Source organism: Chionomys nivalis, chromosome 11 (assembly GCF_950005125.1).
Source record: "Chionomys nivalis chromosome 11, mChiNiv1.1, whole genome shotgun sequence".
In the NCBI taxonomy this organism is placed as follows: domain Eukaryota; kingdom Metazoa; phylum Chordata; class Mammalia; order Rodentia; family Cricetidae; genus Chionomys; species Chionomys nivalis.
Window position 1 is genome coordinate 38,807,482 of NC_080096.1, and position 24,851 is coordinate 38,832,332.

At 46.6% G+C, this 24,851-nt stretch overlaps 1 protein-coding gene and 1 pseudogene across 2 annotated transcripts in view; one reads left to right on the forward strand and one right to left on the reverse strand.

Annotated features, from left to right (window-relative positions):
* Positions 1-4,146: 4,146 nt before the first annotated feature.
* Positions 4,147-24,851, reverse strand: part of Rab3b (RAB3B, member RAS oncogene family) — a 65,201-nt gene continuing 44,496 nt past the window's right edge. For both annotated transcript variants that reach the window (XM_057784633.1, XM_057784634.1), the window contains exons 3-5: positions 22,063-22,181; positions 15,764-15,888; positions 4,147-4,705 (exon numbers count right to left, since the gene is read on the reverse strand). In XM_057784633.1, the coding sequence (XP_057640616.1) occupies positions 4,518-4,705; positions 15,764-15,888; positions 22,063-22,181 (432 nt within the window). In that variant the 3' untranslated portion in view covers positions 4,147-4,517. The remainder of the gene's footprint in view (positions 4,706-15,763; positions 15,889-22,062; positions 22,182-24,851) is intronic.
* Positions 6,726-11,778, forward strand: LOC130883546 (cytochrome c oxidase subunit 6B1-like; annotated as a pseudogene).

A 24,851-nucleotide genomic window follows, 5' to 3' on the forward strand; every position in this document is an offset into this window, starting at 1 on the left:
TAGACTAACCATGAAGGAAAGGACTATGTCTAATTTACCATTGACATATTAGACATTGAGTTGCTGAATGAATATGTCATATAATAGAATTAAATCTTAAAGAAAACTTAACAGTGTTTCTCTCATGGCTTAGTCTTTTGTATATACTAACAAGTCACAGGATGCCACTTGATTCTTCAGCTATGACGTGTAGTTTGGTTTAGGCTTGGGATGAGGAATCTGTAGTTGATGGATACCCGGACATTAATTGATGAATTTCCTTTCCTCTCTTCCAAACCATTGGCAAAGTCAAGCAAACATTCCTCAGATGCTCCATGAAGCCCAATACCCAAGGAAGGAGTTTTGGAGCAGGGGCAGGTAGTGTGAGCAGGAGATTCAGGCCTAAAGGATGTTTACCTCATTCTATGTTATAAAGCTACAATCACACGGGAATGGGAAACCAGGATCTCAACTGAGAAACCTTGGGAGCCACTTGGTACCCCCACCTTATCTACTCTTCATCTGAGGCACTGTGAGGAAGAAAACTGAAAGGGTATGAATCAGACAGAGGTAGATTCAGATGGGGCCAGGAGCTGTCCCGGGCACATGTATTTTGCTAGGCTCATTTCCTTCCTGGCCAAGTGGGAATAATGATATCTTAAAATAAGATCTCCTAGTATTACCATTAAATATAGGTACCTGACAGGCAGAGATCATTGTTTTTTATCTGTAACATTTATACAGTGTTTAATATTACTGGGCCCTTAAACGGTACCGGCAATAGGAGAGTTTCTTCTTTGAGGTGACCCAAGACCCAGTCCTGGCTGCATTACTCAGGGACTCTGAAGGTTCTTATGAGATTTTCTCTCACTCCTTGAACCTTAATATTTCCTTCTGTGAAATAGGAAGTTGGACAAGATCTTCTCTAAGCTACTTTCCGGGTCTAATATTTGATGGGACTGTGTCCGCCAGGTGTACTGCATCCCACTGATGCTATACAAATGAACAAGGCTACAGACTATCGAAGCAAACAGAAGTCACGAACCACGTTGTATTTGCAGACATACATGCGTTTAAAATAGATTTGATGCACTTCCGGTCTACTTTTGCCTCTTTAAAGGTCAATGTTTGTTTGTTTGTTTGTTTTCTTTCTTTCTAAACCTTCTTTTATTTGGTTTGTTTAGGAAGATGAAATCTGGGACAAGTTGTCACTAACACGTTTTATGCACCTCCTGCCTCAGTGGCTAATTGCGCTATTACTGTGATTGATGAGTGCTGCGCTACAATCAGCAGGAAGTGGCTGCCTTCCATGAAACAGAAATGAGGTCACAGAGCAGGCCTAGGGAATTGCCATCTCGAAAGCAGGCCTGCTTGTCTGTTGCCTAGAAGAACTTGTACAATCATGCTTGACTCTTGACTCTGTTATGAAGAGGCTTACTTTCTTGAGCTGGTTCTTCAGTAATTTTTGAAGTTGAAAATTTTCCCTGGACATGCAATATTATTGAACATAGGTGCAATATTATTGAATATAGGTGCTAAAAGACCTAGGCATTTTGAAGACTTTGGTATTAAATTCTAGTACTAAAGCATATGGGTGCTATTACCCAGAGAAAACTGTTAGCTTCCATGACACTCTATGCGGCCTTGTAACGTATAAGCATACTGGGACCACAGTCCTGAGAAGGGAGTGTGTGTGTGTGTGTCCCAATCCCCATAGTCAGACATGCCATTCAAGTCACATGGCTGGAGCATGGAGACTGCTCAGATTACCTCCTGGAAGTCAGACAGGTATTGGCCAACTGAGGCAGGTACAAAGTCAGCATTTGGCCTTGAGGAACGATGGGCATTTCTTAAGCCCACGGGACCTGGTTGCCTCAGAAACTTCTCTCCTGCACACTACACATCCTTCACCTCAGAGTAGTCTGAGTAGCTGAGCAATTTGTTCATACATCACAGACATACATCCTTCTCAAGTGAACTTATCCCTGACAACCGTGGCCGGATCCCAAGCACCAGGACCACGTTTATGGAAAAGAGCTGTGGTACAGAATGTTGGTGATGGCGCAGACCTTGGCACACTCTTCCTGGGTGTGAGTCCCTAATCTACCATTTGCTAATTATGTTACTTTAGGCCAGCCGGAGCCTCGTTTCCTCGTTTTTGAGTGAGGTTGACTAAAGTTCTTCCCTCACAAAAATGTTAGGAAGATAAAGGAACTAACACATGGAAATTTCTAGGAACAATGTGTCGTGCAATGTAAGCGTTATGTCCAACAAAAACCCCGATTAAACGGCAGCATCCAAATGACTTTAATACGTTCTAAACCTAAACACTGTCTCCTACAGTCTATCGAACAACACAGCATGTCCACGGAGCTGACTCTGTTTGGCCCTTTCATCTGATCACTGGACATGGTGGACCTTTCCAGGACAAGGAGCCACATGTGAAATACAGAAAACTGTCAGATTTCCCCCTCACACACACACTAATTACTGGGGTAACACATTAGCATAGGAGGCTGTGGAATCGAGCTGTGGCTGGGAAGAAAGACCTTCAGGAATTATCAATGGCTCCGTCTCATTATTTCAACTAAAATACAGATGTGTTCCAACATCCATAGCAAATAGAAACAAGAGCTAGTTAGATTAATTTACCTTTTTTTTTTCTTTCAGGTTTTTCATGACAGCTGGGCTCTCTGATAGATGTCACTCCCAGGAAAGAGGACCGAGGTATGAGACCCGGGAATGCCATTTTCCTCATTTTTCCCCAGAACTACGTCCCCTCAGATTTCTTTTGCTTTGATCGGCCCTTTCCAGCTGGACTGCTCAGCGCCCTAGAGGAACCGGGAAGGATGGGAGGAAGAATGCAGGAGACTCAGAGAGTCGCGCTGGAGAGACTGACAGCAGAGCAATGGAAGGGAAGGCAGAGGAGCCCACGAGGCCATTTTCAGTCTGGAGCGAAGACAGAGCCCTGGTGCCTGCCCAAAAGACATGCTTGCTTGCCTTCTTTCTTTCTCTCTCTTTTTTTTTTTTTTTTTTTCAGGGATCTTCAGCCCAGGCTGTCCTGGAACAGCTGATCCCTCTGCCTCAACTTCTCATATGCTAGGATTACAGACCTGAGCCGCCGCTCATACCTGATAGATGGTGGACTTTAAAAGGGATCTGTGGGAGAGAGTGGAGTTCTGAGTGGATGGGTATTGTTGATGCTAACACAGCCACGTCAAAGACCCCAGTGCCTTGGACGGACTGCGCAGAACGTGCCAACCACAGCTTCTTATTCCTGGTGACACAGCCTGAGACCGCTCCCCTCTGAAGAGGCCCCTACCAAGGTTACCTAACCTGCCTCCTCTTTTAGCTGAGTCCAATAAACCTGCCTCCTTGCTCAGCTGGGCGTAACAACGCTGAGTTTTCGGCTGCAGCTGGTGGTCTTCATCAGAACCCGCAGCCACCGTATCCCAGCATTTTGTACTTGTGTCTGTGAGTTCTTCGCTCCCAGCCACCCTGAGCAGGTCAATCCTGAACTCCTGGAGGTGGCAGCAGAAATTCGGCTGTGAGAACTGACAGCCGCTTGTCAGAATGGGGAAGTCTGCAGCTGACTAGTTAAACCAGGCAAATTTACAGATGAGCTCATCAGCTTCAAACCTTTCAGATTCTGGGAGCCCAAGAATCAGTGACAATTTTTATGGCATTCTCATGGTGAAGAAGCAGCTGGAGAAACTGGGTGTGACGTCACACATCTGTATTCCCAGCACTGGGGAGGCTGAGGCAGGAGGACTAGATTCAAGGGCAGCCTAAATTAAATAGCAAGTTTGAGGCCAACGTGAGGCTACATTATGATTCAAAGAGCTAGCTAGAAAGGGGAGACCTGACCCTGTCTGGGCTGTTCTTTTCCTCCTTCTCGTCCTCACGGTTTTAGATGGCAGGGGCCTTTGACATTTTGCAGAAGATAATCCTTTCCTTTTAAGCGTGTTTCTGACTCAGTCTTTGCTCCTTCCACATCACTAGCGTCTGAGCTCTCCAGAGATTAGCACTGTCCTGTCACCACAGCAACTGCCCAGGCCCTGTGGGCATCCGTGGTAACCGGCTCAGAGCTTTGCAAACCAAAGCCTGGCTCGCAGTGAGATGAGGCCCCACGGGGAGCCTGATAGAAACAAGCAGGTTGTACTTCGAGATATTTTCTTTAATAGGATTAGCTGTGCAGGTGGGTCCCATCACACACCCTGGCCAGCCCCTGACGTGTGTGTGTAGGGGGGGATAGCTTGGTAAATGAAGGAAATTTTATTTTATTTTAAGGGCAGAAAAGATTCTTTCCAAATCTCTAGAGTGAACCTCCTTCATAAAAGGGAGTTTTCTTTTGTAAAAGAAATCTTCACCCAAGCGATAACCGGCACCGTTAGAGTCTATAATTGGGGCCATCTTCGGAGAGCCACAGGTGCTGGCAGAGAGCTCAGCTTGCCGGGGGTGGGGAGCGGACGGTGAGCTACAGAGGAAAGCAGATCACACGTGGGCACGACACGGGGCGGCGGGAGGGTGGGTCTGGCCTAGCAGGAGCAGTTTTGCTGCAGCAGTGGCGGGGTGTCTGAGAGACGGGTGGTCTTGGAAGCACCCAGCACGGAGGGGTCTGTGTCCAGCGAGTCGGACATCTTATCACAAATGGCATCCACCAGACGCTCGAAGGCCTGCCTCACGCTGATGTTCTCCTTGGCACTGGCTTCAAAGAAGTCAAACCCTAGGGAGAAAAGAGATAGAAGTGCAGTTTTTCCCAGCCCTTCTGCTGGCACTATTTTGTGCCCCCATCATAGGACTCTGGATCAATACAGCCAGAGCTCAGACATGAAGCGGGAGGCCTCATTTCGTGCACAGAGGATTCTGCCTCAAAGAGACAGCGCAGGGCAAGGGTTGCCTGCACACATTTTAAAACCGGATAGATCTTGGCTCTACCAGTTGACTAATCCTGGACAAATCATTCATTCTGCTTGCACATTAACATCTTAGTTTTTAAATAGGAATAATTTTATCTACCTGGTAGAATTACTTCAATGGGAACTGAACTAAGATGCTTGGGAAGTATGCAGCCCTGTGCGGGAGGGAGCAGGGCGGGGGGCACAACATCAGGTGTTGGCTGAAGGGGTGAATGCGTGTGCACTGTGCACAGAATCAGAGCACTTCACACATTCCAGAGCATTTAGCAGGTCCATATCTCACTTTCTGTGGTGCCTGGGAGGAAGGAGTGCCAGCTACCTGCTCTTTAGATGGATGGACAGACGGACGACACTGGGGTTTGGGGAAGGAAGCTGGTGTGCCCAGTAAGAGCTCCAGCGTGGAAGCCCAAGTTTTCTGTTGTTTTGGTCCTGCTGGCGACAGAACTTGGGGCCTTAGACATACCGGCAGGCGTTCTAACACCAACTCCACTACACACTTAGCCTCTTCGGAAACTGTTCTTCACCCTCCTCTTACTGCACCCTGACAAGTTCTGACCTGGGCTCTGGAGGACAGGTACCTCGAGAGTCACAGGGAATAGGTGACGTTATATTTGCTCTTCCCCTTAAGTAGCCTCACACTTTATCTGTTGAGCACCTCCTATATGCCATACACTAAGCTAGAAACTTACAAACATCCTGTTTAGCCCCCACAGCAGCCTAGTGGGTAAACATCAGCATTCCCAATCTGTACGTGAAGAGTGCTCCAGGAGATTGCAAGGCTCACACAAGTCACATGGCTGTCATTAGGAACTAAGTTTGGTCTTGGGTTTGCCTAGCCCCAAAGTCTATACACAGCCTTCTTCGCTCTCCACCACCCAATTCCATCCGCAATAGTGGGTGTTTTTTGTTTGTTTGTTTGAGACCAAGTCTCAGTATATAGCCGAAGCTGGAACTCACTACATAGCTCAGGCTGGCCTGGAACTTATGATCCTCAGTCTCCCAAGTACTGGGATCACAGACCTGTGTCACTCCGCCAAGCCTTCATTTTCTTTCTTTACACACCTGTTTGCTTTTTATCTGACTGCTCTGGAGTCTGAATCTGGGCAAACCACCACACTTGTCGGATTCACTTAACCTCCCTGATTCTCAGACTTCTGGTTTGTCAAGTGGGAATAATAACGGTCTTCCTACAGAGCTCTATCCGGAGGATTGAGAGAGACAGGGTAAATTGCTGCCCCGAAACTGCCTGTTACAATGACAGATTCTTTCTAATGCTCTTTCCCCCTCTTTCATCATCTCCCACAGAGAAGAGGGTCTCTTTCCACCCTGCTCCTCCTTACTCTGCCATCTACAGAAAACTTGAAGCCCAGGCATAAACAAGGCTCCTTTCCCCTGGCCTCAAAGCTTGGAGGCACTCGCTCCTCCTGCCTGCGCACCCACCAGCTGAAAGCCTCTCCGGTGGCCTACTTCCTGACCTGAGACAGGCAAGCTAAAGAAGCGCTTGCTAATTACAGCCCCGTGATGAAGAAAGAGGCAGCTGCTGGCTCGTTATGCTCAGGCCTCAGGAACCCAGAAGCTTCGGGGACCCTTCAGCATACAGTTCTTCCTTCATGAATATCACAAAAATCGATTCCTTGGACCTTTGACTGGCTTGCCCAGGAGAGGGGCTTCTGCCATCAGTGTGGATGAAGATGAAGACACGGGTCAAAGCCAGGCCACAGATCCTTTCTGAGGAATGAGCACTGATGGAGGATGTACCACATAATCAGGTGGGCAGTGGGAAGAGGCCTGGAAGCCTGCCTAAATCTCAGCACAGTTCTGTTCAGCATGGGCAAGCAGCCTCATTGCTTCCAGCCTCCACCTCTTCATTTGTTGAAGAGGGTGACTATCACCTGCCTCAGGGGGAGGTACGGGGAATGCACAAGACATGTGGAGTGGTTATCATGTCCTCAGTATCCTTTGGCTTCCTACTGGAACACATAACAATTCGCCTCTCCTTACGTTCCCCACCCACTTTAGTCTTAGCCCTCCCACTGTCTCCCAACTTTTGGGGGGGACCCTCTTTTTCTTCAGCATTCGGGGGTCAACCAACACACAGATTTTATTGAGCACTGATATTTTGCCAAGTCTTCTGCTAAGTACCAGGGACCTGAGGAGATCAAATCTAGTTCTGGAGTCTCGCTGGTAAGAGTTCCAATCGTGCATATCTACATAGTTCTTAATAGTGCATAAATACAGTACTAGAACAGCCTTCCGAGGCCTCGTCACCTCTGCCATATGGGTTAGGGAATTGAGATGGAGGAAAGGGAGAAGCCAGGGAGCTATCTCATGCCTCCTGGGTTCACCCTCCCTTGGAACAGTAACAGAACAAGCTGTTACATTCTGAGTCCAACCAGAGGTCCAAAAGGGAGGCAGGAGATGGAAGAAACTGAAAAGAAAAGGAGGGGCAGCTTCCGAAGATAGTGGGAATGCAAGCCCTTCATGCTGGAACTGAACAAAATGCATCTCACTTTTCATTCTGCGGGACTCGGCGCTTTCCGTGCCCCTCTGCCATCACACCTGTTACCATGTGGTAGAAATCCATCCGACTGGGAGGTCTCTGAGAAGGGACTGGGCCACTCACTGGAGCGTCACCCCAAGTGGAGGAGATGCTAGGTGAATATTGGTTGAATGAAAGAGGTAGGAAAGGTGCGGGCAGTGGTGGCGCACACCTTTAATCCCAGCACTTGGGAGGCAGAGGCAGGTAGATCTTTGTGAGTTCAAGGCCAGCCTGGTCTACAGAGTGAATTCCAGGACAGCCAGAACTACACAAGGAAACCCTGTCTCAAAAAAAAAAAATAATAATAATGTATGTAAGAGTGTTGAGGACGTGATGGAAGACATGTAACCAGCAGAGGTCATATCTTGGCTCAGCAAACATGCAATTGCACAGGCAGACCCTTACACCTGACAAGCTCCTAGTCTAGTGTAGGAGATGGACATATTGAGACCATAGGGCTAAGTGTTGGGACAGTAGGAAGCCAAGGGATGCTAAAGAACACAGAAGAGATACCTATCTATGTCTGAGGGCCAAGCTGGACTTCTTGGAGACAGTGATGCTGATGCAGACATCTGCTGGGGACAAAGACACAGGACCGCGAGTGTATGCATGCACAGCAGGAGAAACACGTGTGAACAGGGGAAGGGGGGAGAAAACATCTTCTCTGTTAGTAAAAGGACCATGACAGATGTATCAGATCATGGTGGGATATGGAGAAACCTCACATGGTGAGACACGGAGAAGAAGAGACCAATCATGGAGACTTGATATGTCATCTCAAAGAATATCTTTACTGTCATTTCAAAAGTACCCAGAGTCAGATTCTAATTTAAGTCTCCACCTCATGGGTCTAGTCAGCTCAGAACAACCTCCAATGCTCCTTCAATTACTGCTAGGCTCCTGGATGACCCTTTATTAGTAGGCCCAGGTGGTAACCTTTCCTTCTGGTTCATTAATCAAGTGTTTCAGGCGCAGAGAGTCTAGTGTGGCAGAGATGACAACCAATTAAGCAGACCAGTCACTGCTGCTCCTTTCCTCTCTAGTGTGCTCCGGAACAACGGGATTTCTGCTGCCTCTGAGGGAGTCCAGTTCTCAGCAGAATCTGAAATGTTCCCCTTTTCCAAAATGATAGGTTTGTCTAGCTTGTCAAAGTCAGCCGTTAGAGATCCAAGACAGAGCCAACACCTGCTTCCGGACTTGACCTCAGATTCTGTGTGGAAATTCTCAACCAGCTAAACTCACTTCTTAGCAGAACTCTGCTCCTGAATATTTCTCCACTACCTTCATGCTCAGATCCCTTCTCCACCCTGACCGTACATCTGCGTCTCCATCATTTATTAACCTTCAACTCGTACCCTCTTGCTTCTTGCGGTTTTCCTTCCTGATCTAGGCTCAGTCTCTTTCTTGGTTATTTTGTCTGTCATAGGAACACCAACACCATGGCTTATTAAGGTAACCCAGGCTAGCCTCAAACTCGCAGTCCTCTTGGCTTAACCTCCTAAGTATTGGGACTGCAAGCATTAGACACCAAAGTTGGGGGCATATTTTGTCGTGTGTGTGTGTGTGTGTGTGTGTGTGTGTGTGTGTGTGTGGTGGTGCTGAAATGTGGTCTTAGGGCCTCACACAGACAAGTACTGTTACTGATGAGCTACATCCCTGGCCTCGCCATTTGTTGAGCATCCTCTACCGTTCTATTTCGGCTATGCTCTTGTACAAAACTTTCGTCTCGGATTTGTGTCGCTGGGACTAAAAGAGGGCTGAGTAACTTCACATCCGCCTCATCGGCTCAGTACTCAAGACCCTGTATTCTTTGACTTTCCATCACTGCGGTAAGATACCTGACTCAAACTGCTTGTGAAGAAAATGGTTTATGTGGTGCGTGATCCAGGAGATTCAAAGTTTGGCTCTGTGGTGATGGCTGCCCTTCAGCTGTGTTTGTCTCAGCCAGGAACAGTGGTGAGAGCATCTGTGGAAGGAGGAAGATCATGCCGGAACCACAAAGCAGAGAGCTGGGATGGGACAGGTTCAATACTTTCATATCAACCCTTTCAAATCAGGCATAGATGCTAACACCTGTAGTTCCCATTTGAGAGGCAAGAGGATCAGGAGTTCAGAGCCAGCCTTGGCTAGATAGCAAGTGCGTGACCAGCCTGGGCTATCTAAAAAAGAAAAGTCCCCATAAGAGAACTCAAAGGGTAGCTCTGCCTAAGAGCATAACACGAGAGCCCAGGTTCTTCCCATGGCTACTTTGGACATTTCCCAGCACCACCAGCTAAGGAGAAAGCTTTCAATCACAGCCAACATTCATACCACAGTGAAGCCACGGCCACCCTGCATGGCCTGAATCCTTTCTGCTTCTTAACACCTTGCTGTGGAAACATCAGTGCTCTCTCAGCTGAGCCTCTATGACCACTGTGGCTGTCTTGCTCCCACTCCTAATCATCTTCATTATTCTTCCGTAGGATTTCTGATCCCAGTCTTCTCTCTCTCTCTCTTCCCCCTCCTATTTCACCACTCGGAACATACGCCTCTCCCCTGCAATCCCATAGCACTCAACAGAATTGTTTCACATAGATTCCAATCAAGAAAACAGAAGTGACTCTTCCCATTTAAATCAAAAGCAGTTGGCTATATGGGTGGTGAAGGAATTAAGGAGAAAGACAGAATGGAGGAAATCTAGAGCTCATCCACAAATGAAAATCGCTATGAAATTACTAGAGGCAAAGGCGGGCCATGCTGATGTAGCTTGCCAAGAGAAAGGGTGGGATAGATGCCCAGGCTTCTCCTTCTCTCCCTCTTCAATCCTCTGCCCTATAGCTAGGCTTAACCAGAAGCCACACTCAGAGAAAACACTTTCTGAAAAAGTTAGTCTCCCTCCCAAAGGGGACATGGGAAATGAGGAAAGTTAAATTTGTTGAGGATGCTGACATTTCTTTTTATAGTATTGTTTCTCGGGTCATAAGCTTCTTAAAAGCAGGGAACCCATTTGTTTCTGTGCCCAGGACTCATCAAGTGCTCAGAAGAGATGGCTGAAAATCCACAGCTCTCTCTACAAGGGATTTTCCACCTCACCGCATTGCCAACTGGCTTGCAGTGTCTCTAATTCTTCCTTCATGTGACTTGCTTTAGCCAATGGAAATTGGTAGAAGTGATGTGATCCAAGTCCTAACAGAAGTTTTAAGAACCTTGTTTAGCCAGCTTGGACTGGATCCCAGAAGACATGAGGAAGACAGTCCAAACCGACTAACAGCTGACATATAACGTCAATGATAAGTAGATCTTTCTCATGAAGGCTGACTCCAGTTATGTGTTACCCCAACATAATGTAAAGGAATCTCACTAATGTTCTACCAATGATGCAAATTTGAAGAGAATTTATGGCAGGCTTTGTGGAAATATGGTAGAGTGTGAAGAGGCCATTAAGAGTTCGACTGAGTCCCAAGACCCAGAAATACCACTTTTGGGTACATACCCAAAGGATGCTCTCATACCACAAGGACATTTGCTCAACTGTGTTCATAGAAGCATTATTTGTTATAGCCAGAACCTGGAAACAACCTAGATGCCCCTCAACCGAAGAATGAATTTTTTAAAAAAAAGTGGTACATTTACACAATGAAATATTACTCAGCAGCAAAAAAATAATGACATCTTGAAATTTGCAAGCAAATTGTCAGGACTAGAAAAACCATACTGAGTGAGGTAACCCAGACTCAGAAAGACAAATATAGTATTACTCACTCAGAAGCAGATACTAGACATAAAGCAAAGGATAACCAGCCTACAGTCTGGAACCCCAAAGAACCTAGACAACAAAGAGGACCCTAAAAGAGACATATATGAATCCATTTAGGAAGGAGAAAGAGAAATTGGGAGTGCAGGAGGCAGGGGGAGGGTAGAAGGGGAGAGGGGAGGAATGAAGGGGAGTGGGAAAAATGTATAGCTCAATAAAAACAATAAAAATATTTCATACCGTTTAAAAAAAGTTTGTGTCCAGTTCTGAAATTGGCATCTTTGCTAAGGGTCACAGTGAACTTGCACTGCTCCAGGGCAGTCTTTAGGACTCACACCAGGGCTGAAGACGTGAAGACTAAAGCCAAGAATTACAAATCTGCCCTGTTTGACAGCCCCTTCCCAAACCAGAACCAGGCCAAGAGCTGCTGGCAGAACCACTACGATTTCTACCACTAAGAAAAGGCAATGACCAAAAGGGGTGGGGTGGGTGATGTCTCCAGGTGTGAGTGGTACCGGTGTGTGTACAAGTCCCGCTGCCCCTTACCATCAGTCTCAGCCTGGGATGACTGTCACAGAGCAGAAGGCACATTTCCTGGGAAGATCTGACCTGGTTCTGCCCACCTCTCCTCTGTCCTCTCTCCTCCCCAGATAGTAAAGAGGGACCTTCATACAGGACGGTCCCTACGCAGGGACCTTGAATCATGAGACAACTACTAATAAAAATTCACTGGAAAAGTTCAAAAAAAAAAGTTTGAGTCTAACTGGGTGGTGGTGGCGCACGCCTTTAATCCCAGCACTTGGGAGGCAGAGGCAGGCGGATCTCTGTGAGTTCAAGGCCAGCCTGGTGTAGAGCTAGTTCTAGGACAGGCTCCAAACAAAGTTAGAGGAACTCTGTCTCGGGGGAGAAAAAAAAGTTTGAGTCTAAAGGCTAAGTTTGAGTACTGAGCCTGTCCCCCATTACTTATATGACTTAGGAAGGTTTTGTTTTCTGGGGGCAGGGGATGGAGCTCAGAGCTCAGGTTGGGAATATGCTTTGCCTAGCCGGCATGAGCTCCTGGGATCAGTCCCCACCACTGATAAAAGAGTGGTGTGTAATAGGAGCGTGGGATGCGTTCCTGCCACCCCGCTCTCGGCCGCCTGGCTAGCTTATGCCCCAAAATAACAACACACAAACTGTATTCATATAAACACTGCTTGGCCTAGTTCTGTTAATGTGTGTAGCACCACGAGGTGGTAGCTTACCAGGAAGGATTCTAGCCTACATCTGTCTGGGGTTGGAGAATCATGGCAACTGCCTGACTCGGCTTCTTACTCCCAGCATTCTGTTCTGTCTACTCCGCCTACCTAATTTTCTGTCCTATTAAAGGGCCAAGGCAGTTTCTTTATTAACCAATGAAATCAACACAAAACAGAAGACTCTCCCACATCAGTGGTGCATGCCTGTGGTCCTAGCACTTGGGAAGTAGAGGCAGGAGGATCAGAAATTCAAAGTCACCCTTGACTCTATAGTAAGTTCAGACCAGCTGGGGATTTATGAGATCCTGTCTTTTTTAAAACAAAAACAAACAAACAAATAAAACTCCCACACAAACTCTCTTTCCTTTGTAGACATATTTCTCTTTTATTTGCCTTTTTCAGCTCTAATAAGCATCATCCTAAATCAGAAACAAGAAAGGGACCAACAAGTACCCGGAGACAAATATCCTATAATGCCAGACGTCCTGGGTGGAGGGGAGGAAAAGTTCTCTGTACTACCAAAGGTCCACCTTCCTAGGTGTCTCTAAAACCACACCCAGGCCTCAGGAACTTGGAGAGTACAGAGGTCACACAGACCTTCAAGTATGAGTTTCTGGCCTGGCTGTAGTCTAGACTGAGCGAGCTAAGAGAAAGGGAGCGCCATAAGAGAGAGCAGCCCTGCTATACTGGCCAGCAGGCCACTGAGTTACTTACTGGGGAAGTCTACCAGACTCAGGGTGGTGTGGTGCTCTACGTTTCTCAGGTTGACAGATCCCCTAAGCCTCCTTCCATATCCAGATTCTGTGTGGGGAATCAGACAGCCCAGGGGAGCTCCAGATTCATAGTTCCCCAACTCCTACAAAAAAAGAACTGCATATGGCTCTTACCAAAGCTTGACATTTAACCCTTAACTAGATGAGTGCTCCAGGAGGGAGGACAGAGCTGGAATAGAGGGCCCAGCTTTCCTGGGAGCCTGATTTTCTGTATATTCTGAATATTTGGCAAGTCTCCTGGCCAGGTTTTCAGCAGGAATCTCAACCACTCTACAGTGAGTCCTGTGGAATGGTTCAGAGAAGCAGTGACCTGCTTGACAATGAGCGAGACTTCTCTATCCAGATGTGTCTCCTCCAAAGCAGACTATTTGGCCAGCCAACAGATTCTGAGTATGCCCTGTTCTGAGCCATTTTGACATTTCTCTCTGGAAACAGCTATAGGGAGACAGGGTTTAAAATCCCAGGGTAACTTAGAAACATTCCATGTGATTTAATAAGCTCACAGGGGCCTCCTCACGCTCACGCCTGTCTGTGTTCTGCATCCTGCCAGTCTCTAAGGGGTTGCAGGTCAGAAGCATAAAGGGATAACTTGAAATTACCCAAGTGTAGGCTTCACCGCATGCTTATCATTCTGTGAACAAAGTGGAGACACTTCCCGCACTGGGGACCCTCTCTGAGAAAGGAGCAGCAAGACCCAAGATGAGCCAATCCTCCTCCTAAGCATTAGGGTTTACTCATCTCTGTCCAGGCTATCTTGGTTAACAGGGATGGAGAAGAAGTACAAACAGTGGAGATATAGACACACACACACACACACACAGGAAGCAAATACAGCACACAATTCACACTTGCATCTCATGGAGCTTAGCCACCTATAAGCCTCCCCCTCTGCTCTGCCAGAGCTAACTTTTTTTTTAAAAATATTTATTATGTAAACAATAGTCTGTCTGCATGTATCCCTGAAGGCCAGAAGAGGGCACCAGACCTCATTACAGATGGTTGTGAGCCACCATGTGGTTGCTGGGAATTGAACTCAGGACCTTTGGAAGAGCAGGCAATGCTCTTAACCGCTGAGCCATCTCTCCAGCCCCCAGAGCTAACCTTTAACTCTCTATTCCTCAACAACAAAGACACTTAGAATGACAAATTTGGAGGAAAACTGCCTAAAAACCCACCTAATCTCTATAGCAACAGTTCTCAAGCTAGGGGTTGAATGACCCTTTCATAGCTTATCAGATGTTTATAATATACAATTCATAACAGTAGCAAAATTACATTTATGAAGGAGCAACAAAATAAGTTTAGGCTTGGGGGTCACCACAACATGAGGAACTGTATTAAAGGATCGCAGAATTAGGAAGGCTGAGAACCCCTGCTCTGGGGGAAGACTATAAACTTTCTACAGACATGGAAGGAACAATTCCTCCACTCCCTGGCAATCGTACATTGAACCCCAGTATCTATAATAAAAACTGATCTTTCAAGCAATGACAGGTACGGGTTCTGCTGTGAGGGCACTGAGACATGCCTGGGCATTTGGGCCTCAGGGGTCAAAATGCTTCCATCTTGGGAAGAATCCAAGTAGAACGGAGCTGCAGACCTGAGCTGCATGGTGTTGCCTCTTCGTGTGCTGACCTTGTGTGAATTGTGTTTTGGTGAGAGACATCTATTTACATGACGGAAAAACGGCAAGGGAAGGCCTATTGTGCTCAGCATCGCGGTTTCCGGAAGAAAGTGTGCTATTATTCGGCCACCTTCTGCACAGTCTGCTTGACAGTTCCCAGTGAAGAGCAGAGCTTCCCTGTTTTTTATAGTAAGGACATGCTGGACCGCATAAGAGATTACGTTTCACTCTTTGTAGTAGTTGCTAGGAAGCCCAAAGACAATATTTTGGCCTACCTCTTGCTGGTGCCCAAGAACTTGTGGCATACATACTGACTAACTCTAGCTTTCTCTTGTCCTCCTCCTGCCCTTGCTAAAACTTTCTCATTTATTTATTTTATTCCCACTTGGCAGTTATTTTTAAGAAGCTATCTCAAATCCTTTGTGGGTGAATCACAGCTGGGCAGAGGTGGTACACACCTTTAATCCCAGCATTTGGGAGGCAAAGGCAGTCAGATCTCTGAGTTTGAAGTTAGCCTGGTCTACAGAGTGAGTTCCAGGACAGCCAGGGCTACACAGAGAAACCCTGTCTCAAAAATCCAAAACCAAACCAGCAAAAAAATCCCAAAAAATTGTTTAAATTTTATTTATATTATATATGTATATATATTTATACATATTTAAATTTTATTCATATGTTCACTATAGGAAAATATATAAATTATGAATTCCCTAAAATCATGAGCACAAAGTCTCTGTGTATATGACTCAAATATAAAACAATGAACAGAGGGCACACAGGTACGTCATTTATAATCACAATCTACCTTAATGTCCCAAATAAAAACTGTCTCCTGTTCTCTATTCCACTTCCACATGTGCACACATACATGTGAGCGCACACACATACTCACATGCACATACACATGCACATTTCCCACATAAATACACACATGCACACACACTTGTCATGTACATACCAAGCTGCTCTGCGAGGAGCCGGCCCTTCTCGGTGGGGACCACCCTTTCTTCTTCCATGTCACACTTGTTTCCCACCAGAATCACCTGGGCGTTGTCCCAGGAGTAGGTCTTAATCTGAGTAGCCCTGAGGAGAGACAGAGGAACATCTTACTCACGCTGTCATCCCCCGCCTTTCTGGTTTACGTGCTGACGGCTACTGTGGCATGCTGTCTGCCAAGCAAGCTGACTAAAACCGTCCCGAAGCAGAGTATCTTCAATGGTCTACACATCATCACAGACGACCGGACCTCCTAATATCCCTTGCCCTTTACTCTTTAGGACTCTTTTCACACAAGAAATTTTTAAGTGATCTCAGGTGTATAGGCATTTAAGATAGATAGACAAATCAAACATTTACTAATAATAAATCACAAAAAATTATTGTAAAACAGTTCTTTGGTGTATATATATGTATAATTTTATCATTAAAGACTAAAGTAAATTGCAGATTTGTCTGCTTATTTTTACACAAAGAATTAAGTCTCAGTTGAATTTGATACTGAGAAACAGCATTTTTAACATTAAAAAAAAATGAGCAGGGTGTGGTGGTGCACACCTTTAATCCCAGCAATTGGGAGGCAGAAGCAGGTAGATCTCTGTGAGTTCAAGGCCAGCCTAGTTAACACAGCAAGTACAAGGACAGTCAGGACTTGAGAGACTGTGGTGGTTTGAAAGAAAATGGCCCCCTGAGGAGTGGCACTATTAGGAGGTGTGCCATTGTTGGAGTAGGCATGCCTTGTTGGATTAAGTGTGTCACTGTGGAGGTGGCTTTGAGGTCTTCTACACCCAGTGTGACACACAGACTCCTGCTGCCTGTGGGTCGAGATACAGAATTCTGAGCGCTTTTTCCAGTACCTTGTCTGCTTGCATGCCAACATTTTTCCCTGCCATGACTAAACCTCTGAAGCTATAAACTAACTTCAATTAAATATTTTCCTTTATAAGAGTTGCTGTGCGCCATAGAACCTTCATCTAGCGATGGATGGAGATAGAGCCAGAGACCCACACTGGAGCACCGGACTGAGCTCCCAAGGTTATAATGAGGAGCAGAAGGAGAGAGAACATGAACAAGGAAGTCAGGACCATGAGGGGTGTACCCAACCACTGAGACAGTGGGGCCGATCTATTGGGAGCTCACCAAGGTCAGCTGGACTGCTACTGAAAAAACATGGGATAAAACCGGACTCTCGGAATGTGGCGGACAATGAGAGCTGACGAGAGGCCAAGGAGAATGGCACAGGAACTTTCAACTGGCGATAGATCGAGAGAGAGACAGAGACCCAAATTGGAGCAATGGTCTGAGCTCTTAAGGTCCAAATGAGGAGCAGAAGGAGGGAGAACATGACCAAGGAAATCAGGACCACGAGGCGTGCACCCACCCACTGTGACAGTGGAACTGATCTATTGGGAGCTCTTCAAGGCCAGCTGGACTGGGACTGAATAAGCATGGGTTGAAACTGGACTCTCTGAACATGGCGGACAATGAAGGCTGATGAGAAGCCAAGGACAATGGCACTAGGTTTCGATCCTAATACATGAACTGGCTTTGTGGGAGCTTAGCCTGTTTTGATGCTCACCTTCCTGGGCCTGGATGGAAGTGGGAGGACCTTGGTCTTCCTGTAGGGCAGGGAATTTGGACTGCTCTTCAGTATCGAGAGGGAGGGGGAATGGACTGGGGGGAGGAGAAGAGGAGTGGGGATGGGGGAGGGGAGTGGGGGGAGGGGGCAATGTGTGGGAGGAGGGGAGGGAAATGGGAAACGGGGAGCAGTTGGAAATTTTAATTAAAAAAGAATAAAAAAAAAAGAGTTGCTGTGGTCATGGTGTCTCTTCACAGCAGTAGAAATTCCAACTAAGACAGAGACCTTATCTCAAAAAGCCATAAACAAATAAATAAATAAATGAAATTTGAAGCAGGGACTAGAGAGGCAATTTAGTGGTTAAGAGCACTGGTTTTCTTGGAGAGGACCCAGGTTTGGTTCTCAGGGCCCACAGGTGTTGGGAGCAGTGAGACCCCCAGATCCTGAATTTCTTGTAAACAACTTGTTTTCCCCTGATCTGAGTGCCTACAGCTGCTCTGAGCACGAGACCTTCAGGAGTTCCTGATGGCAGGAGAGTGGTTTCTGGTGGGTTTGGCTGGGGCGTGGCTATCTCTATATAATCTGCCCCTGAACACAATAAAGGGGCATTCTTGGGGCTTTGGTATCAGTGTTAAAAGGTCTGTGTGTGTCAGTGTGTCTCTGCGTCTGTCTGTATTCTCAACCTCCAGCCCCTTGCCCGAAGCTCGCGAACTGGGTTCTAGCTCACAGAGCGCAGACACGGGGGGGGGGGGGGGGGGGCACCGTGTGCGACACACAGGGCAACTTACAACTGTCCCTAACTCCAGGTCCAGGAGGAATCTGATGCCCTCTCCTGACCTCCATAGGCAGTGCTTGTGTGTGGTACGTAAAATACATACAGGGAAAACACTCAAGCATCTCAAATAAAAACGCACAAATCCTTTTTAAAGAACTATTTAAAAACATGAGATAGTGTTTCTTTATATAGACCTAGCTGGCCTGGAACACTCTATGTAGACTAGACTAGTCTCATAGTTGTGGAGATCCTCCTGCCTCTGACTTTCAAGTGCCAGGATTGAAGGATTTTGCTACCACCACATGCACAGAGCACAGTGTGTGTTGTGTGCTCAGATCAAGGCTGTCCTGAAATTGTGCGGCTGCACTGCTAGAAACAGCTCAGACTCCTGCTATGTCTGACTTTGAATTAGATTTCGGTCATGTGTGTTCAGACACATTTTGCTGTTTAGTTTTTTTAAAGATCCTTATGTTCAATTATGTGAATCCATGTGGGATTGCAACACACTGTTGAGGAAGTTTTGCCCTTGGAAGAGTGGTGAGAGGGTCATCAGACTCTGAGCTGAGATTATAGCCACTCTCTCCCTCCTGCCCCTCAGTACACACACACACACACACACTGACCTGAGATTATAGCCACTCCCTCCCTCCTGCCCCTCAGTACACACACACACACACACACACACACACACTGACCTGAGATTATAGCCACTCCCTCCCTCCTGTCCCTCAGTACACACACACACACACATACACACTGACCTGAGATTATAGCCACTCCCTCCCTCCAGCCCCTCAGTACACACACACACACACACACACACACACACACACCTACCAGTTGCATGCAATCCTACCCCAATATACAAGTCCTTAGGAGATGCTAAATAGTTCTATTTATATAAGGAGACTATAAGACTTGATGTGTGGTTTTTGTTGTTGTTGTTGTTGTTGTTTTTTTTTTGAGACTTTGACTTTGAAATAGAGTCTCACTGTAGTCCAGGCTAGACTGGAACTCAGTATGTAGCACAGGCTGACACCCAAACTCAGTGATCCTCCTGTTTCAGCCTTCCCAGTGCCAGGATTTCAGATATGAGCCACTGCTCCCAGCTCAATGGTGAGATGTTTCTTTGTTGAGATAGGCCTCACTGGGTAGCCTAGTCTGGCCCCAACTCATGGAGCTCCTGCTGCCTTAATCCCTCAAGGGTGGATTTGAGGTGTGAGCTACCACTGTAGCTCTATCCTGAGACCTTTAAAAAACACCTTGCAAATATTTGTACTTTGCAGTTTTCAAAGTTCTATAATTAGAAAAATTTACAAGAATAAAATAGGGCCTTATACCGTAGACATTGGGGGGAATGAGCCTAATTCTCAATCTAACTCCCCCATTAGGTGAGATGATCCCCTTTAATTCCCTGTGCCTCCACCATGACATCTCTTCTGCTTGACTAAACTCTTTCCAGGGAGTGGGGGCCACAACAGGCCTCGTCATCTCTGGGATGCCAGCCTCCAGAACAGAGGGCAGAGGGGGGTGGCAGTGGATGGCTGGTGAGTGTCTGGTCTGCGAATGACTAATCCTGGCAGAGCTTGGCTATGGCCCTACCTACATCGACACTCAGTCCAGCTAGACCCTAGCTCCAACTTGGATCTAGTCCTAATTTTGCTCCTCAAAGCAACTCCGCCACTGACTTCATCTAGCGAAAGGTCGTTCATTCCCTTAAGAGACAAAATTCACTCGGTCAGCAAATTTGCTGAGGGCTCACAAAGAGATGGGCCTCGCTGCATACTGGGGCTCGGGTGACTGAGACCAAGTTGTCTGGAAGCAAAGTCAAAGGTCAGTATCTGGGAACGATGGACACTCAATCTCAAGGCAGGCACTGGAAGCCAACCCCTGACTGTTGTCTCCTGCCCTCCCTTTCATCTCCCTCTGCTCCTCTCACCCCAGCCTCTCTCAGCTCCCAGATTAGCAATGAGCTCGGGTTATTCTTAGAAAACCATCGCTAGGTTTAGGTGTTAAAGTCACCGTGTTCCTGAGGCAGCGTGAGCAGAGACTGGTAGAGAGGAGAGGGGTCATGGCCGACAGGGAAGGAGCAGGGTGGTGACTCCTGGTCGCTCCACAGGAGGTACGGAGAGACACAGAGAAGGCAGACAAAGACTGGCAGGGAAAAAGGGGGTGGTCATGACTGGAGAGACTAAAGAGAAAAAGGGGATAGTGAGAGGAAAGGAGAGAGGGAGGGAAGTAGAGGAAAGACATTAAGGAAGGTTTAGTGATACCCTATCTCAAAAACCACCAAAACAATCAAAAGAGGCGAGACACAGTGGGAAGCGATTAGGCCACGAAGGGATGGGTATAATTCTTGAGGGATCCTGATTAGTTCTTACGAGAACTGCAAAAGAACAAACCTGACCCCTTCTCCAGCTTCCTGAATTCCCCTACGATCTTTCTTACTTATGCTCCCATAAGTTTGATGCTGCCTGCCATGGCCATGACATGGTACAGTCAGGAAGCCCCTGCCAGACCCAGCGCCATGTTGCTAGACTTTGGGCCTGCAAGCCAGTGAGCTAGCAAATATCTTTGCTATATAAAGCCCTGCCCCACCCCCATCATGTTGCTATAGTAACAGAAACCAGACAAGGAAAACAGTAATGAGCAGAAAGGAGACAAAGTTAGAGCTGGTCAACTGTTGCTGGCTACACGGCTCACTCGGCTCCGCTGTTGCTAAAGAACAGTGATGACACAGACACGCCACTTTCTCTTGTCCTCCACTGATTAGCCCCTCCTTCTCATTTATGTCTCGCGTGTCCCTGTGAGTGGTACCCCAAGAAGAAAGGTGTCAGTGACTCAGAGGTTGTATCTCTGGAGTGTTGTGATGATTTCCATTGCCAATGGAATCCTTTTGAACTTGTACTGGATTTACTCTTGGGCCCAAGCCCAGCCCAGTGACAGACGCTATGTGGGCTCATTCGCCACTGTGGCCAGAAGAATCATCCTGAAACAAAACTTGGAACTAGTTCATTTCAAACTCCAATATCATCGTCTACAGGGTAAAATTCAAATGTTTTCCACAAACCCTCCCATGGCCTACATTTCTCTTAACCTCTCACCTACTTTCCCATCTTTGCACATCTGTATTCTGTTTTTAGAAACTCTTATCCATTTGTCCCTCAGACTAACTCCTGTTTATTTTTCAGAACTTAGCATACATGTCCTCAACCCCAAGATGGCTTCCCTGACTCCAGCCACTGGACCAGAGAGCGCCCTCTTCTGAGTTCCCACCGCCTGTATGCCTCTCTTTGACACTGTGGTATTGAAGAAGATGGTCAGTTGTCACCAACTTGACACACATCAGAGCTACCAGGAAAGAGGGAACCTCAGCTGAGGTGCCTCCATCAGAGGCCTGTGAGCAAGTCTGTGGGGGCGTTTTCTTGATTAATGATTGATGTGGGAGGGCCCAGCCCACTGAGGGCAGTGCCACCTCTGAGCAGGAGTCCTGGGTTGTATGAGCAAGCCACAGGGCTGGGAGCAAGCCAGCGAGCAGCATTCCTCCGTAGTTTCTGCTTCAGTTCCTACCTTCGGGCTCCTGCCTCAAGTTCTGCCCTGACTTCCCTCCGTGATAAATATTGTGACCTGGGAGCTGTAAGACGAAATAAACAGCCTCCTCCCCAAGTTACTTTTGGTCAGTATTTAACCACGGCAGCAACGAGCAAAGCAGTACAACACCTGTCACCTGACAGTTCCATGGCCCACGCCTAGTTTGATGTTTTTTCCCTCTACTGTGAGACCATCTTAAAATCAGGAGCCATGACTGATTTACCTGGGTTTCCTTAACACATAGCACAGGCTTACCACAGGCTAGGTTTTCATGAACAATTGGGTGAAGGAATTAGTGAATGAATTTGGTTTGTACCAGTCCTGGACAGCATTGAAGGATTCCTCGTTGGTGATGTCATACATCAGAATGAAGCCCATGGCCCCACGGTAATAGGCTGTGGTGATGGTCCGGTATCGCTCTTGCCCAGCTGTATCCTGGGTGAGAAAAGGAAAGAATCAGCCTCCTAGGAAGGCGATTGGCATCCTGAAAAAGTCCCCAAGACAATTAACTAACAATCCAAGGCATATGTAAGAAGCAGTCTTTACGCTTATTGCACTGTGGTATAACTGGAGGAGCACTAAGAAAATAATTAGCACTCCAATGGAAAAATGGCCAAGAGGCATGAATAATTCACAGGAGAAATGTAAATGGATAATCATTATATTTTTAAAAACCCTATATCCTCACTTTAATTGGCATATGGTGACTGTACATAATAATAGGTTTCAATATGGCCTTTTCATATTTACATGTGTTTTTATTATATATACCCCCATTACCCTTTCCTGTCCCCCACTCTTGCTGATTTCCTTTCCCTTCCCACCTAGTCTCTCTCTCTCCCTCCTCCTTCCCTCCCTCCCTCCTTTCCTTCCCTCCCTCCCTCCCTCCTCCCTTCCTTCTCCTCCTTCCTTCCTTCCTTCCTTCCTTCCTTCCTTCCTTCCTTCCTTCCTTCCTTCCTTCCTTTCTTCCTTCCTTTACTTTTTATGAGCAAAGAGTTCCATCAGGGTAACTTATAGGGTCCTGGCAGAGGAATTGCTTTTGGAAGTATGGGCTCTTTATCAGTGACTATACCTCTAAAGGAAATGCTTCTCCTCCTACGGCAGCCATCAAGACCCTATTAGGATACTCAAGGAAGAGTGGGCCTCATAACCCTGTCTCTCTCTCTCTCTCTCTCTCTCTCTCTCTCTCTCTCTCTCTCTCTCTCTCTCTCTCTCACACACACACACACACACACACACACACTTAGATACCATTATCTGTCCACAGTTCCTGGTCAGAGGAAGCTCAAGGGCCCCCCTCTCTCTCGACAGGATATTGACAGACCCAACCTTGCATAAGTCTTACACCATTAATCTCAGCTGACGTGAGATGGCTCAGAGAGTCGGGGTGTCCATCATTGAAGCTGATGACCCAAGTTCAATGTCCTAGACCCACACGGTAGAAGGAAAGAATGGATGTGAGCAGCTTGTTCCCTGACTTCCACACATGTGCAATGCCCGAGTGAGAGAGAGAACACTCACACTTACACATTAGTTCAAAACAAAGGTAATGCAACAACGTAATATTCCAAAGACAGCATTCTGCCTCAGCCTACTCCTTCCTCAGCACTGAAGTCCCAGTCAGCAGCTCCTCAGCAGGGTATGAGTCTTTACAGTTGCTACTCCTCATTGTAAAGTGAGCCTTCTGATGGAAGCTGACGGCAGCACTACTCTATTGGCATGGACAGAAATATTTGGCAGCAATAGGATGCACACAACTTGTCCATTTAGGAAAATCAGCAATAGCTCCTCTGCTAGAGCCTACGGCCTTACTGTCTACAGGCTTGTGCTCCAGCTGTGTGGTAGGACCCTGCTACCAAAGGCAAATTAGGTGATGCCCCAGCCCTGGTCTCCATCCTATATCTGCCCCTTCCTCTGAAATAAAGTGGAGCTGTAGCACTGAAGCAGACTCCCAGAAGGCTAGTTTCTGTTGTACCCTCAAGCCGTACAAAGCCCTGCATGCTGCCTCTGCTCCCTTCATCCCTGTGGTCTGGTGGCCAATGGACCTCGAGGAAAAGGGAGGTCCCACAGGAGTAAACACCATCCCTGTTCTTGGGAAGCCTCGGTGGAGCTTCATAGTGAGGTTTACTTATCACTGAACTAGTCATTAGCAATAGGAGGCAATATGTCATCAGAAGTGGTCAAAGAAAAGGCGATCTGAATTCAGGTGAGGGATAAACAGTGCCTGGAAGGTTACAGGCCATGTCAGAAAGCAGAGATCATTTTATCTGGGTTAGCTGGGCTCTTCTGTAATTTTAGCTGCTGGAACACAGTTGTTTCCTCCCATCATTGGTGCCTACCCATGAAGGGTTGGTGGGGTGCTCTGCTTTGCGTCTTCCTGTGTTCAGGATAAAGACTGACAGAGCCGCTACCCAGGGGAAGACAGCGCAGGAACCACATGTGAGTTCTTTGAGCTTCTCTTTTCCCCATTTCACTAGGTGAAGCACATCAAATATCCAGACACAACTTTCAAAGGGAAAGACAATACAGTCCTATCAGAACTCAAAAAAACAATGTATAGTAAACAACATGAGATTCCTGTCGGTGGAGCCTGCCTGCACTGGGTCCAGGAGCCTCACCTAAAGATGTGCATAAGGAGGGCCCCAGGGACTTTCCTAGGGAGGTTTTCCCAGTAGAGAGGTTTTATCTATCTATGAATCATCTATCTATCTATCTATCTATCTATCTATCTATCTATCTATCTATCTATCCATCCATTCATCATCTATCTATCTATCTATCTATCATCTATCTATTATCTATCTATCTATCATCTATCTATCTATCATCTATCTATTATCTATCTATCTATCTATCCATCCATTCATCATCTATCTATCTATCTATCTATCTATCTATCTATCTATCTATCTATCTATCTATTATCTATCTATCATCTATCTATCTATCTATCTATCTATCTATCTATCATCTATCCATTATCTATCTATCTATCTATCTATCTATCTATCTATCTATCTATCTATCATCTATCCATTATCTATCTATCTATCTATCTATCTATCTATCTATCTATCTATCATCTATCTATCCATCTATCATCTA